The 20,260-nt window shown below is 40.4% G+C and overlaps 1 protein-coding gene across 1 annotated transcript in view; it reads right to left on the bottom strand.

Moving 5' to 3' along the window:
* LOC119652100 (voltage-dependent calcium channel subunit alpha-2/delta-3-like) overlaps positions 1–20,260 on the bottom strand; it is a 184,780-nt gene that overhangs the window by 111,868 nt on the left and 52,652 nt on the right. Inside the window, exons 8-9 of the mRNA XM_038056038.1 lie at positions 1,341–1,445; positions 1,028–1,289 (exon numbers count right to left, since the gene is read on the bottom strand). Of these exons, the coding sequence (XP_037911966.1) occupies positions 1,028–1,289; positions 1,341–1,445 (367 nt within the window). The remainder of the gene's footprint in view (positions 1–1,027; positions 1,290–1,340; positions 1,446–20,260) is intronic.

Consider the following 20,260-nt stretch of genomic DNA (forward strand, 5'->3'; position numbering starts at 1 on the left):
TCGACCTGATGCTGAGAAAGATGCCTTCTGGCAACTTCTGGATGAAAAGGCTTGTCACGTGCTTGCTGACGATTATATCATCATTGCCGGCGATCTTAATGATCACGTGGGTGAAAAGGCAGACGATAACAGGTGTCATGGGACCTTGTATGACCTTGTACTTATGAATACATGGTTCATCAAACGATTGTCTCATCTTCCGACATTTTATAGTGGAAATAGTAAAACGCCAATCGACTATATTCTCATAAAATGCCGATATTTTACCACTGTCACTGATTGCAAAGCCGTTCCTTATGAGACCATTGGACCTTAACATCGGCCGTTCATTGGCGTCTTGGGAAGCCACAGCGTGAGGAACGCACTGGCCCGCCGCGCATTAAATAGTGGCCATTTCGTGAGCAGAAAGACGAAATGATCTCACTTACGCGATTACCAACCATTGCGAAACGTGGAAAAGTTTGTCAATTGTGAAAGCAGAACTAAAATTCGGAATATGAAAGTGATAGTCTTTTGATTACTGAAAGTAATCCTCAACAACTTTTTTCGGAATATTCGGAAAATTCGGAATATGAAAATGATAGTCTTTTGATTACTTTCAATACCTCAAAACTTTTATCAACAAATGCAGGCTTGAGTAGTGGGGCAGATGTACTCGTTAATCCTAAAATCATTTCAAGCACTGACGTAATTGTGTTGTGGTTCATTGAAACGCGAAATGATGAAACCTCATAAGATCAACGTCCAGGGATTATTTGGTCGAAATTCAACATTTCCGTCCTTCTCTTGAAAGGAAAACAAACTCGTATTAGGTTTGCAATTTGCTTCAGGATTGTTGGAATATATCATATATGCATAACTTTTGCTTTGTACCTTGCAAATGGTTTGGTATTTGAAGAGACCCACATTTGACCCCTTCACCTCCTAATTTTTACCGGCGTATAAAAGTAGGAATATGGCCAAATATAAATAAATTTAATTGAATCAAAAATTGAAGAATTAAACGTATGTATGCATGTAATCTTACTGCTGATGTAATGTTAACGAAATGTCTCGCTAGTGAGTCATGACGAAATAATAGACCAACAACTGCAGCGGGTGCTTTGTGCCCTCGATGGTCAATGAATATCGCATGTGTCGCAGTGACCAAAGTTGCGTTGCTATTGTCCGTGTATCCTGAATCAAAAGGAACGCTATATACAAAGCTGTCAGGTTCTACTGCATATTGGTCGACTGCTCTTCTATACCAACTCATATCCATCGCACGTGCATTGATTTCGCTGAAATGTCTAAAAAACAAATTGTCAAATTTTGTAAAAATCAAATGAGGTCAGTATTACGGTTCGCTCGAATCGGAAGGATGTTCCATATGATCCACCCATCGTAAAAGTCCTGATCGTGTGGCAACAAATGTTGTTGTAACATTAAACATTGATATGCCCTGCCTGAAAAATAAATCGACTTTTTGTAGTAACAATAAAAACATAGTATGCTTAATTGAAATTTTAACATAATCCTTTAATTAATAATACAAACTTAAAGTTAAGTTCGTTTTACCTTATTCCACGAATGCAACACACAGAAAATTAATTGAAAATTCTAAATATTCTTTAGACGTTAATCAACATAATAAATTTAAAGATTGCCAGTTTTATTTACTAATTTGATTGTTCTTGGCGACTAGTCCGTATTAGTAGATGAAAAAGCCAATCTCTAATTTTTCCACTTCCAACTCCAAAAGCCGTGCCTTTTCTATAAACACGGGGCCTCAAAAAACCCTATTGCCAGACCAGACCACAACAACATATGCCGTCAAATTGCTGGTAGCCAGACACATCATTAAGGAATAACATACAATAATAATAATAATTGTTGGCGCAACAATCCATATTGGATCAGGGCCTTGAAATGTGTTAGAGCACTTCATTCAAGATCGTAACGGTACACTACAGTACACTGTAGGAGGCAATGTGGTCAGCATTGCGCTCGCCCGAGATTATTACTCTGATTTCACTCAGGTACTCATTCACAGCTGAGTCGACTGGTAATGACTTCTGTAAATTGGACGCAATAGAAAGTTTCATTATCCACACGATACGGGACGATAAAAGGATTAACGATAATTTAGGAAACATTACCAGTTGACTGTTTGGGTTAATTAGGTAAATAATTAAATTAACTAGCAATTCAGGCCTAGATTTAGGTATTTAAGGACAAAAATTCACTAAGTAGTAGATTTCTCCAAATAAAGAAAGCTTCATTTGGGAACTTATATTTTTTTCTATTGAATCAATCGATTATAAGTTCCTAGTGATTACGCTATTTTTTTACAATCACTTTTTCTCGTGGTGTTTGCAGTGATTAAATTGTTTGAAATAATTAGAAGGACTTGTAGCATTGATGAAAGGAACAAGTGATTCTCGAAATATCGGCATTTGCAAGGTTATTTATTACCTTATTAGCGAAAAGAAAAGGCAAGTCTTAATTATTTCAAATCACTTTTTATCCGCGAAAATCGATTACAAAATTGGAAAGTTTAAACATCTCTAAAAATCCTCCGGAAAGTGTCGAGCTTGGCCAAACATTGGTGTGACGGGACATTGGCATGACTTCTTGGGGTATACAGACAATTTTAATGTAACTATATTATCTTAATTACCCAGTTTTTCGACGATAATAAAAATTCAAACAACTTACACTCTCACTTTTGCGTTTCCGCTTTTTGTGGGTCGAATTTTTTTTCTGAGGTATGTGGTTAACTCGTTGAAAAAATGGCATGCTTTAAAAATCTTTACGGGTAAAAGTAATGTCAATTTATTTAGCCGATTTCCATACAATCATGAAAGATTTGAAGAATATTTTCCGAAATTGCTATTGCAAAATATTGTAAATTGAACGAGTTGCAGTGAATCTTCGGAGGCGTGGTGCCTCCGAAGATTCAGTAATAGCTGTATTGCGGCGGACATAACATCTAGCAATAGTATCATCTGAAGTAACAAAAACAAAATGTATGTAAAACGCGAGCAGTGAGGACTCTCTGATCTAGTCATACAATTCAAAATGGGTATCATCGGAATTCAAGCAAGGGAATTATGAGGAACAGTGAGCCACTTTACTTTTAAATTGGATTAACCTTGTAAAGTTCCAGGATCGCCATGTAATATTAAAGGTTGGATGGCCGGATCGCCATGTAATGTTAAAGCTGGCAGGGTAGTAAAGCTGTTAATGGAGCCGTCTGAGTTATCCTCAGATGACGGCAAGGAGCTAGCGAAAAAATTCAAACAGTCAGAAGGGAACACAAAGAATCAAAATTCCTTACCTAGCGAAGCGGTGGGACCGCAGATAAGATGGCAATATGTTCATCCCTGAACACTTGCCGTGGTTGCTACTTTTGGAACTTATGATCTTTTACTTATGCCGCGAGGATACGGCATGCAGAAATAAACCGCATAAAGTCAGAATCACTTTATTTCTTCTTTTCATTTTCTTTTATACAATTTCTTAAACCTAAAATAATTCTAAATCTACCAACAACAATATTTGACCTAATTGGTTCGAAAGTAATTCAACACCAAATTACTTCGAACACTGCACTTACTATTAATTCTCATGAGGCGCGTGCTCCCAAATCTCACATTTCATTCCGTGTGCATATGCATTACTCATATCCATATGCACACATTTTGTTCGAGCTAGAAATGCATGCAAGAAATGCAATGCATATGATTTATTCACACTGGCGTTTTTTAGAATATATATTTCTAGGTCGTATCGAGTTCAAGTACCTTGGAATGATATCTTGTAAAGTTTTGTTTACTCGATTTCATAATTTATTGTTTTGATGATGACGCGGGTTGGAATGAATGTTTATGATTTGATAGCTTACAGTCCACGGTAATATTATTGCGATAGCTTGTAGTACAGTACACTACACCTCTAGCCTTTTTTGATTCGGTTTATATGTGTTGCATTTAAAACGAATCATGAAATACATTTCATATATGAATATCTTATGTGTAAAATTTATGTTATATACATACAGGGTGCGGCAGCATAACTTCCTTTTTTAAAATGCGCGCCACTCAGTTAGTTGATGTCATAGCGGAGCGCTAGTGGTCTCGTTAAAGAGGGGATACTGTAAAGTTTTGTCCCGACACGGTTCAGTCGCCATCATGCGTTGGAATAGTGAGGAGCGTGCCTTTGCCGTTCAGGTTTACTTTTCAAGCGGATGTTCGGTTATTGCAACACAGCGTGCATTTTGGAGTCGCTTTAATTTAGCCCCGCTGGCTCCCGTCCCAGACCGCAAATCAATTGTTAGATGGGTCACTACATTCAGACAAACTGCAAGTGCGACAAAAGGAAGAACTGGAGTCTCTCGGCCCGTTAGATCACCTGAGAACATTGAAGCAGTGAGAGCGGCAAGTGTTGCGATCGCCACGGCGTTCTGCGCGCAAACACGCATCTGCCCTTGGACTATCCGATCATTCTGTGAGAAGAATTCTTCGTGATGATCTTCATTTTCATCCCTATAAGATGGTGATAGTGCAGGAACTTTCAGAATGTGACTTCAATTCTCGGATGAACGCGTGTGACTTTCTTCTTGATGTCGTTCCCGAGGGTGCTATTGTTTTTTTTAGCGATGAAGCCCATTTTCATTTGTGTGGGTCGGTTAACAAACAAAACATGCGCTACTGGGCTGACACCAACCCTCGAGAATTGCATCAAAAGCCTTTGCATTCACCCAAAGTCACAGTGTGGTGTGCAATTTCCTCAGCTGGAATTATTGGTCCCTGGTTTTTTGAGGAAAATGAGGTTACAGTGACAGTGAATTCGGAACGGTATGTAAACATGCTACAGAATTTTTTTTCCCACGGCTAGAAAATTTGGATTTGGGGGACACTTGGTTCCAACAAGACGGTGCAACAGCACACACTTCAAGAGCATCGATGGCTGTTTTGAGGAAACACTTTCCAGAGCGCCTTATCTCAATTAGAGGCGATTTGGAAATGGCCGGCACGTTCTCCCGATCAGTCCCCTTGTGATTTTTTTCTGTGGGGTTTTTTGAAATCCCGTGTTTATGTGAACCGTCCAAGAACCCTACAAGATTTGAAGACCAACATCCAAGAAGAAATTGCCAACATAACACCTGTTATGCTAGCAAGAGTCATGACAAACGCCAGAAATCGGTTTACGCAATGTATGGAGAATGGGGGACATCACCTAACAGATTTGATCTTTAAAACAATATAAATAAAAACTTTAGACATGTACCTACATTATAAAAAATAAATAAATATTTTCCGATGCATACAATAGTTTTTATTGAGTTTTGAAAAAAGGAAGTAATGCTGTCGCACCCTGTATAATTTTAATCTATCCTTATGTAGGTATATGTTATGTTCCAAATTTATACTTTATTTTTTATTATATAATTTGAGTCTATCCTTATGTATGGATTTCAAATTTCCTGATATATCAATTAAAGTGTTGCATTTGTCAACTTCTACTACAGTGTATGGACCTTTGTAAGGGGTTGATGTTTTTTCCTACTTCCATTTTTGACTAATACTTGATCTCCGATTTTTATGTTCAAGGGATTTATATAATTTTGTTTGCTTGTCCTTATTATTTTGACATTTTTAATAATTTTACGCGCTTTAGTTATTGACATTTTCAACCTAACTTTTAGGTCGTTGGCATAATTGTCTAAATTATATATTGGACTGTTATCTTCCAATATGTCATTTGGAAGGTATGGTAGTTTTCCGAAAATCAATTCATATGGAGTGTAGTTAGTATCTATATTTGGGGTGGTGTTATGTTATGTATAATATGGTACCCATTTATCCCATTGGTGATCATCTGCGAAAGAACACATGTATTCATTTAGTACTCGGTGGTTTCTTTCAACTGTTCCCAAAGTTTGGTGATGATACGGGGTAGAAAATATTTGTTTTATTCTGAGCAATGCACATATGTCGCTCATTAGCTTATTGGTAAATTCAGTCTCTAGATCCGATTTAAGTGTTTTAAAATGTCCATACTTTAATATAAATTCATTAATTATGCCTAAAGCTATAGTATTTGCTTCTTTATTCTCTATTGGGAATGCTACAACAAATTTTGTTAATTCACATTGCAGGGTTAATATGTATCTGTATCCATTCGAGATTTTTAATGGACCTACTGCATCGATTTGTACAGTTTCGAAACTTGTTGATGGAGTGTCAGTTTTAATCATTTTTTCTTTAGTATGCCTAACTTGTTTGTTTATCTGGCAATTTCTTATGTGGGATTTAATCATTGTTTTCCAACAATATCGTTGTTTTAACTTCAATAAAGTTTTCCGAATCCCTAAATGTCCTCCGTGGGGTGAGTTATGATATTCCTCTATTAGCTTTGTTTGTTCATTTGCATTAGTTATTATTGTGGATGGCTTGTATATTATTATCTTCCATTTTGTACGCGTACTTTCTTTTTGTTGCAACTTATTAAATATTCTTTTAAATATTTGTTTGTCTATAGACTTAAATATGACATCTTTATCAGATAATGAGAGTTCAGATATGTTATTTGTTATATTATGTTTCTCGAATTTTAATAGTTTCTCCATAATCAAAACGTACTTTGAATGTGAATTATCACTATTCTTCTCATTATTTGTGCCATATCTGGTATTATTTTCCATTGGTCGCTTATCATTGATGGAAACGGATTTCTCATCAGATTTATCGCTATAATGTACTACTACCATTTTATTTATACGTACGATATTAATTTTATCATTTTCATGATTTTTATTGTTTTCACTGCGCAGGATAAATTTTAATTTTGTTACGCCGGTGATGTCGGATAAGCTGGTGCAATCCCAACAATAGAGTTGATCAGATTCTATTTTTGTGTGGGTGTCCTTATTACAGACTTCTGGTTTGTTATCCTTTTGATTTTTTGCCATTCCCCTCGTAATTGCTAATAACTTGCGTTTCGCATTAATGTCTCGTTCTGGAGGTATCATTGCTTTTAAGGAGTCAGAATCTAGTTCGATTCTTGACAAGGCATCAGCATTCGTATTCATGCTGCCTTTTTTGTATACGATCGTGAAATCATAATCGGATAGGTCGACTCTAATTCGAGTAAGTTTGGATGAAGGATTTTTATGGGTGAATAAAGAAACTAATGGTCTGTGATCTGTCACGACTATGAATTTTCGTTCATATAGAAACGGTCTAAAAAAATTTATTCCCCAGTGTATAGCTAAAAGTTCTTTTTCGATAACAGGTTTGTTGATATCGTGTTTAGCTAGTAATTTGCTTGCGTATGAAATGGGTAAATCGTTGCCAATTTCGCCTTGAGATAGTACTGCGCCTAGAGCGTAGTTTAATGCATCCGTAGTTAAGATAAATGGTTTATCAAAGTCTGGGTATTGGAGAATTGGTGGTTCTATCAATTTGTTTTTTAATGTTTCGTATGCCTTTTGACATTGGTCTCTCCAATTAAAAGTAACATTTTTTTTTTTAATAATGAATTTAAGCTTTTAGCGATTTCGGCAAAATTCGGAATAAAACGCCTATAGTAGTTGCAGAATGCTACAAATCTACGTACTTCATCGGCATTTTTTGGAATTGGATAGTTTTTAATTGTTTTGTACTTTGATGGGTCGGTCTTGATTCCCTCATCGGTTATTAGATGACCGAGATCTACAACTTCCGATTTCAAAAATTGACATTTACTCGGGTTTAATTTCAAATTGTGCCGTCGTAGTCTTTGTAATACTTTGTAGAGGTTGGTACTGCATCCAAAGACAATAATGTCATCTACATATAGAAATGCTTCATGACTTAAGCCACTTAAAGCTATAGAAGCATACGCTGAAAGCTATTGGATGATATCCGTCGGTTTGTCGATCCGTGAAAATGCTGTTAATGGCCTAGACTCTTTCTGAAGTTCAATTTGGTGGAAAGAGCTGGTCATGTCCAAAGTTGAGAAATACTTTACTCTACCAAGCTTATCTAGAACGTCTTCTAGTCTTGTCAAGGGAAATTTGTCATTGACAATTTTGTCGTTCAGTCTCCGAAAATCTACTACAAGTCGCCATTTTGACTTGCCATCTGTACTTTCTTTTGGTACAACTAACAGTGGTGAATTATATGGACTTATAGATGGTTCAATAATGTCACTTGTTTCCAAGTCTTTTACTTGTAAGATTTCGGTGTTTTGGGCTTGAGGTAGTCTATAATTTTTTATGTAGACTGGGTTGTTGTCTATAGTCCTTAGGCTTTGTTTATAAAAATTATTTGTGGAAAGTTTCTCTCCTTCCATGTGAAATACATCTTGATATTCTCTAATTATCTCTAGCAAGCTAATCATTGCGGGTTGATCTAAACTGTCTTTATTTATTAGTTCTAAAATTTTTTTGTATCTAGTTTCATTGTATGTTTGTTTCTCTCCTCTGAAGATGTTATAGTTTTCTAATGGTTCGGTTTTAACATTAAAGTGTTTGATAACAACATCTTCGTCGGTGGTGTTGAGAAATTTTATGTGTTGGATACCTTTTACAGGTATGATTGTATTTGCAATAAAAACACCTTTTTGTATTTCTGTGTTCAACACTATACTGTCTTCATTCACATTTATATTGACTGGAACTATCATTTCGGTTCTAGCAGATATGTTGACCTCTGAATGATCGTACTTTTTTGTGTCCATAGGTAACACATTGTTTACATTGAAGGTAATTGTAAATGTTTCATAATCAATTTTGCACATAAAACTGACCATCAAATCTCTACCGATAATACCATCTGTATTTATCGGGAAGTTACTGTCCACAATGTGGAATGATTCCCTGATTTGTTGATTCCCAATTAATAGATCTAGACAAGAAGTTCCTAACGATGTAGTGACTTCTTGTGTTATACAAGTGAGTTTAATGCTATTCTCACTATCTATTCTATATTCTAAGTTCCTACTAACATTATTTTTACATGTAGACACGTCTGCACCTGTGTCTATTAGGAACGATAGATGCCTCTTTGCATCGTAACTGTATATTTTAATGAAATTAGTACAGTTACCACTAATATTGAAAATATTATTTACATATTTATTTCCGGGATGTTCTGTGTATCCTCTCCGGAACCTATTACGTTTCCCTGGTTCGTGGTAATGTGTACGTTCCGTCTATCATTATAGTTGTTTCTGTTCCTATGGCTTCTATTACTGTTTCTATGGTTATTATTCCCATTATTATTACGGTTATTGTTATTGTAGCTGTAGTTATTGTTTCTACCATTGCTACGGTTATTTTGTTGTTTATTATTTTTATTATAATCATTTTTATAATTATCGTTTGGTTTTTGATTTTTTCTTTTACCTCTCCAGTTGCCTTTAATGTGCAACATGATGGATGTGGCCTGTAGCTCTACATTCTCCAATTCTTGCGCTAAAGATGCAGCATCAGAAAAGGTTGAAGGAGTTGAAATCAGTTATGGAGGCGTTACATAACGATAATCTAACAGTGGCACTGAGTTTCACATTAGTGACGAAGTTTATCAGTGTAGTTTTCCCTGTTGTTGCTAGTGTCGTATATAGTAGTTCGACAATTGTAAGGAATGGTTCTAGTTCCTTATACTTTCCATCAAAGATTGGAATTATCTTTATTGCTGTTTCTAAGTTGAAATCAGCCATGATGAAATTTTCTTGTAAACTTGGCAAACTGGTTTTTAACTCTTCGGTTATACCGTCTTGTTGGATATATTCCACTGAATATCCTTGTTTACCTAGCTGTAGCCAAATGTGTCCTTCAAGAATTGCAGTTTCAGTTTTAAATTTGAGTTTTAAGTCTAGTAACTTCGAATCCTCTACAGTTATACCTTTCAAAATTTGGTTGAATTTTTGTTTTCTTAATTTCAGTTCATTCAATTTAATGAGCAATGTCTCAAAAGTATATAGAGCTCTTGAACTTTTTTTTTGTAAATTACTTAGGACTTTGCTATTTTAACTTATTAATTCCTCCAAAAGATCCATACAGTGAAAGTGTTAACCTTATAACCCTTTTTGACGAGAAGATGGGAAAACAAGTGGAACCAAAAAATTTGAATGCTAGTAAATTAGATTTGAATTTGTTCACCGACTGAGATTCTCAGTAGTCGATGTAATTCTGCTCGTTCCCTTTTGAGACGAGTCTTTCTACCGCCTCTGGACTTTCTCTTCTTCGTTATGGAAGTATTGACTGCCAATACGTCTTCTTTTGTTTGGTTGTACTTGGCTATATATTTTCCAATATCCCTCGGCTTTGGTCCTCTAGGGCCGTGAGTGCGGATTTTCATGGGTATGTATACGGGTGGTTTTTTCGCGGTTGCTGCCTGGGGTATGTATTCCTCGAACCTATGGAAAAGTGCATCGATCCTTTCGATGTCCTCTGGACTAAAAATCCTCAGTTCGTCCGTTTTGGTGTCGGTTGGGGTGAGTTCCGGATCGCAAGTTGCGGGATCGCAGTTCACCGTTGCAGGAACATGAGTCGTAGGGCCGATAGTTGGAAGAACGCAGTTCCGAGGTTCGACAGTTGCAGGAACATGAGTCGCAGGGCCGATAGTTGGAAGAACGCAGTTCCGAGGTTCGACAGTTACAGAATCATGAGTCGCAGGGGCGATAGTTGGAAGAACGCAGCTCCGAGGTTCGACAGTTGCAGGATCGCCATGTAAAGTTAAAGGCTCGTCATGTAATATTAAAGGTTGGATGGCTGGATCGCCATGTAATTTTGAAGCTGGCAGGGTAGTAAAGCTGTTGATGGAGCCGTCTGAGTTATTCTCAGATGACGGCAAGGAGCTAGCGAAAAAATTCAAACAGTCAGAAGGGAACACAAAGAATCAAAATTCCTTACCTAGCGAAGCGGTGGGACCGCAGATAAGATGGCAATATGTTCATCCCTGAACACTTGCCGTGGTTGCTACTTTTGGAACTTATGATCTTTTACTTATGCCGCGAGGATACGGCATGCAGAAATAAACCGCATAAAGTCAGAATCAATAAGAACATTTATTTCTTCTTTCCATTTTCTTTTATACAATTTCTTAAACCTAAAATAACTCTAAATCTACCAACAACAATATTTGACCTAATTGGTTCGAAAGTAATTCAACACCAAATTACTTCGAACACTGCACTTACTATTAATTCTCATGAGGCGCGTGCTCCCAAATCTCACATTTCATTCCGTGTGCATATGCATTACTCATATCCATATGCACACATTTTGTTCGAGCTAGAAATGCATGCAAGAAATGCAATGCATATGATTTATTCACACTGGCGTTTTTTAGAATATATATTTCTAGGTCGTATCGAGTTCAAGTACCTTGGAATGATATCTTGTAAAGTTTTGTTTACTCGATTACATAATTTATTGTTTTGATGATGACGCGGGTTGGAATGAATGTTTATGATTTGATAGCTTACAGGGCACGGTAATATCATTGCGATAGCTTGTAGTACAGTACACTACAACCTATCAAGCCACATATGCTCCTTTTGCTTTAATAATAATAATCGTTGGCGCAACAATCCAATTAGATCAGGGCCTTGAAGTGCGTTAGAGCACTTCATTCAAGACCGTAACGTTACACTACAGGGTTACAGTACCCTGTAGGAGACAATATAGTCAGCGTTGCCCTCGCCCGAGATTATTACCCTGATTTGACTCAGGTACTCATTCACAGTTAAGTCGACTGGTAATCGACATCAAATCACGATACAAATTCTACTGCCACCTGTAAGATTTTAACCGCGATCTTTTGTACAACAGACTTGTGCTCTAACCACTGAGCTATCCGGACACTCCTTCCTCTTTAGCCATTCGATAAAAGGGTCGGCTCGGTTCAAGCCAAGATTTTTTCTAAATCCGGCGTATCAAAGCACATGCTCCTAAGGCAAAATGGGAATCTGCCATGTTATTTACATAGTATGCTGGTCCCATGCCGACGTAAAGGAGGAGCGTTTGAGGAAATGTACTTTGTAGTAGTACTAAGAGATAAGTAAAGTTCAGTTGGAGCTATTCAACTATGCTAAACCCTACCTGATCTCTTTTGGTACCGGCATCCAATGTTGTTAAAAACAAAATGATCATATTAAGTTACAAGCCTAGAAGAAATGCTATGATGTCCACCTCAGACGACGCGGCCGGACGCACCCCGGTCCTATCGACTAATAGGCAAGGGTTCTAGACGCATGGACGGCGTCGGGACGTAAATAAGTTGGTCCAAAAAACAAATACACTGGGAGTATCCGTAGTCGTCGACAACTCTCTGTTGACGTCGACGGGGTGATGTGAGCCTAGCTCTGCCAAGGTGGTAGTTGTGACGTGCATCAGGAGTCAGCCCCCTGGTCGGATAGTGTGCATTGAACCGGTGTTAGTAGACCGCGTTGCCCCGAGCGGGCGCTGATTCGTACGTGAATTCCGGGATCAGCTAACCGTGGGTCAGGTCTCAGAGAACTGGGGTAGGAGCTGTGTCCCCGAGGGTACAAATGTTCCTGACTATTGCGGCGCGCTCCCTTGCACACGATGCGCTGGTTAGTTTTTCATGGAGAATACACATAAATTTAAAAAAAAATCGACGAAACAACAGGGAAGGAGGAAGAGCTGAGTTTGGGCGGAGCACAAAAATGCGTCGTTCACCGCAGCGATCAGCGAAAGATGCAGCGAGGACTGACATATCCAATGTGACACCGGGGCGCCTAAATAAAGAGGAAGCCTTATCAAGTGGTGCGACTGACCGTGCGGAGATGGCAATTCCAATACTTTGTACTGCCCCTGTTTCGAAAGAAAACTCAGTCAGAATCGCTAGTCCTGAGCAGATGGATTCGGACATAAACCTAGCTAGATCCGAAGAGGAACGGCTCATTGGAAAATTCGCAGCAGTGGTGAAGCGTATGCGGTCGACAACGTTCCATCAGAGGAACGTCAGCAAAGGCATCGAAAACGGACTAATGGAACTGGAGGAACTATAGTACCGCATCTCCTTCTATAGGCGAACTTGGAGAACAGCGGAAAATGATTGGAGAGCAGAAAGAGCCGCGCTTCCCGCTAAGAACGCTGCTTGCGGCAAACGGACCGCAAATAGCCCACTGCAAAGCGAACTGGGAAAAAAGCGGAAAGAGAAAGAGGTAGTTTCCAGGGCCCAAAAAAGAAGGCGAAAAAGGAAAAAAGGAAATAACTGACTACGCCGCCAGAGACACATCTGTCCGAAGACAAGGAGGCTGTCAACCAAAAGCCAGGACCACAATAGGCGATAAAGCGTGAACATCCAGAGTTAACCAATTCCCGGGTAGGTATCACCTCTTTAAATGCTCGAGGCCAAAAACTCGCCGTGGTGGAAGTCCCCGAGCAATATGCGAGGAAACTCCTTAGCAGCGGGAATCAAAATTGGATGGGTAGTATGCAGGCAGCTTGCAAGAGCCCGGACAGGAGGACAGTATGCCGGAAACGCAGCCAAGTGGGTCATCAAGCGAAGACCTGCAATGAAAGCGAGAGTTACGTTTTCTGCAGAGATCGTGGTGCCTCTGTTGAGAGCGTCGCACACACTGCGGGCTCGGGACGGTGTCCAATCTTTAGGGCGGAATTGGAGAGGGCTACGGTGCGAATGGCATGATCTGCATTTTACAAATTAACATGCACCACCACCACCGCTCACCAGTTGCAGTTCGCTGCGGAAGTAAATGCTGATCTGGTGCTAATTAGCGAGCAATACCGAAAAAAGGACTCGTCCCCATGGCATCTAGACTTATCGGGCACCGCTGATCTGCGTCTGGGTTCGGGGCGATGTTCAACTTCGTGTTCTTGCCGCAGACCGGGGGAACGGGTTTGTCTGGATCCGGTGTTTATGGATAACTTTTTTTTAGCGTTTACCTGACGCCGAACGAGACGATGCCGGAGTTTCGGCGCCGACCTAATGCTCTGGAGGACGCCGTTTCGAGCACGGAGGGACGAATCCTGATAGGCGGTAATGTAAATGCCAGGGCCCTTGAATGGAGCATGCCTCGGTCAGACTCCAGAGGGAAACGGATTCTGGAAATGGCGACGAGAACCGGTCACCAGATCCACGCCATCGTTTCGGCGCCCAGACTATGAAGGAAGCATTCCTGTCATAACTTTTGCCTCGGAATCTCTGGCATCATCGGTGGACGGATGGCGAGTCCTAGAAGACTTCTCGGCAAGTGATCACCAGTACATCGCGTTCGAAGTGGTTGACGCTTCTTGCCAGCAAGCACCAACGCGACGCTCCCCCTGCTTGTGGAAAGTCGCGCGGCTGAACATCGGGAAGTTTGTCGAAGCTCTCGGAGCAGGCAGGGCCGCGTTGATGGGCGCTCCGGGAGGTGGTAGTGTCACAGCTGTCGTAAATTCAGTGATGAACCTGATAACGATGGCGTGTGAGGCTTCCATGATGGCATCTCGGCGGAAGTTTACAAACTGGTATTCCGCCAACGGCCAGAATTGCTGCTTGAGGCGTTCAACGCTTCCTTGAAGGAGGACACTTTTCCTTGTCGCTGGAAAGTGACCATACTCGCGCTGATCACCAAAAGTATAGAAGACCCAGAGCGCCCATCTGCATACTGACCGCTGTGTATGGTTGACACGGCCGGGAAAGTACTCGAGAAGGAGGAGACTCGCTGAAGCGATCCCCGCTGCCGGGGATTTATCCAGGCAGTTCGGATTCAGAACAGGGAGATCCACAGTAGATGCGGCTGATCGAGCCGAATCACACAGCCGCCGATCTCAACGGATAGTGCTCCTCATGACGCTTGATGTCAGAAATGCCTTCAATTCCGCGCACATAGCTTGGTTTAATGCTCCACTCGAGGATGAGCTTCTTCGAGCAAATCAAAGCAGCAGCGGACAGGGCTACAGCTGGAGTCGCGGCCTTGAGTCGGCTAATGGCGAATGTTGGGGCCCTATAAGCGCCTTGCTCAAGTGCAGAGGCGGGGAGCTTTGCGAGTAGTGTTTGCTTATCGCACCGTCTCCGAACCGGCTGTGATGGTGATCGCGGGAGTGATCCCCGTTGAAATGGAGTGCCGGACGACGCGGAACACACCTTTTCCTCTTGCGAGAGGTGGGACGGCTTTCATCAGCAGCTTTATGCAGACACAGTGGAGCTCTCTCCAGACAACATTGTCAGAGAGATGCTGAAGAGAGCTGACTGCTGGAATCGTATTGCGCATTATGTTCGGGCTCTTCTTATTGCGAAGAAGATTGAACTCGACGGCGGAGGGATCGGACGGTAAGGGGTTCCCTGAACCGACAACTCCCTTCCTCCCTTCCCCTCCCGTTGGTGAAAGAAATTCCTTGACGTGAAGGATCCCAAGCCGAGAGAGCGGGAGGACTAACCAGAAGTAATGTGTTAAACGGTTCCAGGCTAGTTCTCTGATGACAGGGAGGTATTTAGTGGGTAGTCCCACAGCGTACTGTTGCGGGAGTGCAACACTCTATGCGTAAATGCATTCACCTATCCTACTCCTAAAAAGAGCTGGGTTCAATTGCTCTCCCACGATCCGAAAAGTAAAGTTCGAAGTGTAGCGGATGTATCAAAAACGCTTCGTGTCTCTGTTGATGTTCATTAAGGAAGATCCCTCTCACCTCTTTGTTCTTGTTATGGACACTGTCACACAAGACATCCAACGTCCAGTACCCTATACACTGTTTTATGCAGATGATGTTTTCCTATCGTCTAATAACAAAAATTATCTTGAGCAACAAAAATGGAATGATCTCCTCATGCAATACGGTCTCAGACTGAATCTGAATAAAACTGAATTTCTGACGTTCGATCCCCATGAAATAGGCGCAATCACTGCCAGCAGCAGTGACCTGCCCAGAACAGATCAATTTATATATCTCGGGACAATGCTATCAGTCAATGGAGAACTGCGTTATGAAATTGCTTCACGCAATAACGCAACGTGGCTAAAGTGGCATTCCACAACTGGTGTTCTTTGAGATCGACGTAGCAACGAAGGTCTCAAATCTAACATTTACCGCAATGTAGTCTGCCCTCTATGGTTCTGAGTGTTGGTCGACAATAAAAGACAATGAACAGCGTCTTGCATCTTGCGATTGACTAATTGCATGACACGCTTTGATCACATCAGAAGTGAGGATGCTTTTGAGCGTCGAAAGCCAGAAGCTCGGCGATCTTGGGCTGCATATCAATGAGACGTTTCGACTGGAACAGCTCTTGTAAGCTGAAATAGGCTCTGTTGGCCACCAACAACCGTGCGCAGATTTCATCATCGTAGCTGTTATCGGTTGTGATTTTCGACCCTAGATAGGAGAAATTGTCAACGGTATCAAAGTTGTGTTTTCCTATCTTCATGCTTCCTGTTTGACCAGTGTGTTATTGTTGGTTGGTTGGTTTTTGGTGCTGACGTTGCCACCATATATTTTGTCTTGCCTTCATTGATGTGCAGCCCAAGATCTCGCGTCGCCTGCTCGATCTGGATGAAGGCAGTTTGTACGTCTCGGATGGTTCTTCTCATGATGTCGATATCGTCAGCATAGGCCAGTAATTGGGTGGACTTAAAGAAGATCGGACCCTTGCATTTACCTCAGCATCACGGTTCACTTTCTCGAGGTCCAGGTTAAAGAAGACGCATGATAGGGCATCCCTTTGTCGTAGATCGTTGTTTATATCGAATGGTCTTGAGAGTGATCCTGCTGTTTTTATCTGGCCTTGCACATTGGTCAGGGTCAGCTTAGTCAGTCTTATCAATTTCTTTGGGATACCGAATTCTCACAGGCCGTGTACATCTCCCAGCCTATGCTGTCATAGGCGTCTTTAAAGCCGATGAATAGATGGTGCAACTGATGTCCATATTCCAACAGTTTTTCCAGCGCTTGCCGCACAGAGAAAATTTAATCTGCTGCTGATTTGCCTGGAGTGAGCCTCTTTGGTATGGGCCAATGATGTTCTGGGAGTATGGAGCTATCCGGCCTAGCAAGATAGCGGAGAATATCTTATAGATGGTACTCAGCAACGTGATACCTCTATAATTGTTGCACTGTGTGATATCTCCCTTTTTATGTGTGAGACGGATAATGCTGAGCCTAATTGCATGACACTTACCGCCAGTGGTAGGTAACATCCGGCATGTGGCGAGACTGTGGCAACTCAGAAAATAAAACAAAATTGTAAGCAAATATACAGAATTAAATTAAATTTAACGATAATTTGGACAGGTGAGGCCACAAGTCGAAAACTGGATCTTGGCAGTCAAAGCATATCGTTTCAACTCGAACGTTTGAATAACTTTTGTTTGGACAAAGCACCCCTCGATGCCAAATATTTCGACGCTTTGACGCAAGGAGTTTTTATTGCTGCTTGTTTTATTCGCAATCAATGTTCATTCTGTGGTTTGTAAATGGCTCTTTCACCCCCGCCAACCCTTAACTGGTATCGACATTATTTTCCTGGTATCGGGGATCCAAAATGACCATTTGAACCAATTAAAAACAAGTCGGGATACCGGAAGCACGGTGCTTTAGGTATGAAAGGTTTTGTTTGCTTCTTTTTTGAGTAAATTTGAGTGCAGAACTATCCCATTTGTACGTAGCCGGTATGTATATGCATTGAGAATGTCAGACTACTCACTTTAGTGTGATATTGATATTTAGTTGCAGTAAATTTACACGGTAAAGTCAAATTTAAGCTACTGTAACTTTGTTAGTAATAGTATGATTTTGATCAAACTTGGGGATAACTTGCTTCATATTATATTCTACACTACTACAAACCCTTATAACTCTGGGATAAACGTTATGGGGGTTTTTATTCAATTCTTCCAAAAATATGGTAGTATATTAACTTAATGTGAGCAGATATCGATATGGAGAGTATGGAGAGGCCTGGACACTTTTTTTTTAATTTTTCGTTACTTTCATTACTTTCCACCCCTCTCATTCCCCGCATTTTTAACAAAGATCAAAATTAAAGCCGGCTTAGAAAAGTAATCGAGACTTTTCATTTGATACCCAACATGACTATATTCAGTTGAAAAAAAAATTGCACTCCCTTTTTGCATGTATGGCGGCGCCCCCCCCCCCTTAATCTCAACGTAGAAGGATATCACCTACTGCATGACTGGATGTTCACAGTTCCCACCTTCTCACCAAATTTCGTGTCGATCGGTATAGCCGTTTCAGAGAAAAATGCGTACAATCGTATTCGTATTTCTGAGTATGAACACAAATTCTGTTGTGTTATTATTTCCAACTGCCAATACTATTTTTAAGGTTTTGTGTAAAACAAAACTTTATTAAAATTGACTCACTGTCTGTCTGTCTGTCACACGCACTTTTCTCCAAAACAGCTAAACCGATCCGAATGAAATTTGGTGGACAGATGGGAACTATGAAATCCCACGCATACAGTGAGTGGTATACATTTAGGTGGAGCTTAAAGGGGGGCTCCCCATACATGCGAAGAGGGGATTCAAAAAAATGCTCACCGGGTATAGTCGTGTATCAAATAAAAGGTCTCGATCAATACTCTCCGAAACTGGGATTAGTTTTGCCGTGAATTGCAAAGTGCGTGGGTAAGGAGTCAAACTGTATGCACTTAAAGTGAGACAGGACCCATTTTCGGAAACTACCCAACCCAGAAATCCGAGAAAAATCAGGAAAGTGCGCTTAGATGAAATCTAGGCCTCAAAATATGTCCCATTCCGAAATCTGCTTAAATAAACTTATTAATAGTATATTACCAACTTTTAGAAATTGACTAAAAAACCCCTCTTTAATTCCTTCTAGGGCCACCAGAATAGAGAACAACATTTTGTATTCATGCACCACATTAATGGCAATCTGGCTATTAACGCCAAAGTTACAGCAGTTCAATGTGGCGCGCATTTATTGCTTCCAAATCCATGCAAATAAGATGCTGACGCCATAATGATCGAGAATAATTGACATTCGCCTGAAATATTAAAGTCGCATTTATAAAGAATCTACTTCTCCCCAGCCCTTTCTAAGGTTTTGTGTAAAACACTTATGTGAACTCTAAGCCTCGAGATATGTCCCACTCCGATATCTGCTCAAATAAACTTACTAATAGTATATAAGCAACTTTTAAAAATTTACTGAAAAGCTCCCCTTCAGTTCATCCTCGAAGTACTAAATTTTGCACCGGCATAGGGAGCAGTATCGTGCATGTCTCGTGTCAAGTTTCATGAAAATCCAACTATTAGTGTCAACGTTATAGCAGTTCAAACTTATCAAATTCCTACGAATTAAGAGCATCCTAAACCATATAAATAAGATACTGACATCATAATTGACATTCGAGTGAAATATTAAAATTGCAGTCATGAAGAATCTACTTCTCCCCAGCCCTTTTTAAGGCTTTGTGTCAACACAGAACCTTATTAAAATTTGTTTACCGTCTGTCTGTCTGTCGGTCACACGCATTTTTCTTGGAGACGGAACTGTGAACGCTCACAAATACAGGGAGTTACATCCCTTTAAGTCAAATTTAAGGGGGGGGGACCCCATACATGCAAAAGGGGGTTAACATTTTTTTCACCGAATATAGTCATGTGGGGTATCAAATTAAAGGTTGGGAGTGCGGGGGTTGAAAGTGATCATTTCTTTAAGGGGGCCACTACCAAACTGAAAAATGCGAAAAAAATCAGGAGGCTGCCGCTATATGGTACCTGGGCTCCGAAATACCTGCCATACCGATATCTATTCAAATAAAGTTAATATTATTATAATTGTTTGTAATTGGCAGGAAGCCCCCTTTAAATTCATTCTAGCACCACATTTTGCTGTGATGTAGGCTATATTATGGAGCATGAACTAGCCAGGTTTGGTGGAAATCGCACTATTACTAACAAAGTTATAATACGTCAAAGTTGTCGCTTCTTTGAAAATTGAAGAATATCAACGTCAATGTCACCCGAAAGTGGATACTTTCATAATATATGGATATATTACGTGCTACGTACTAAGAAATACACAAAACCTTTCGTACCGGAAGCGTCCAGCTTCCGGTTTCTCGACTTGTTTATATTTGATGTAGGTTAAATTCTCCGCATTTGTTAATAATATTAAACTCAGAGTGTGAAGCGTATGAGGTTGATTGTTATCAATACAGGGCTGCCGTGCACACGTCGCTCCCCACATCTTCTTCTTTTTCTTCAGCCTATGTCGCGTTCACAAATAGGGTCGCTCATCGTGATCGGCTTCGCCATTCTATTTCGTCAAACGCCTGAT

The sequence above is a fragment of the Hermetia illucens genome, chromosome 3 (genome assembly GCF_905115235.1).
Source record: "Hermetia illucens chromosome 3, iHerIll2.2.curated.20191125, whole genome shotgun sequence".
In the NCBI taxonomy this organism is placed as follows: domain Eukaryota; kingdom Metazoa; phylum Arthropoda; class Insecta; order Diptera; family Stratiomyidae; genus Hermetia; species Hermetia illucens.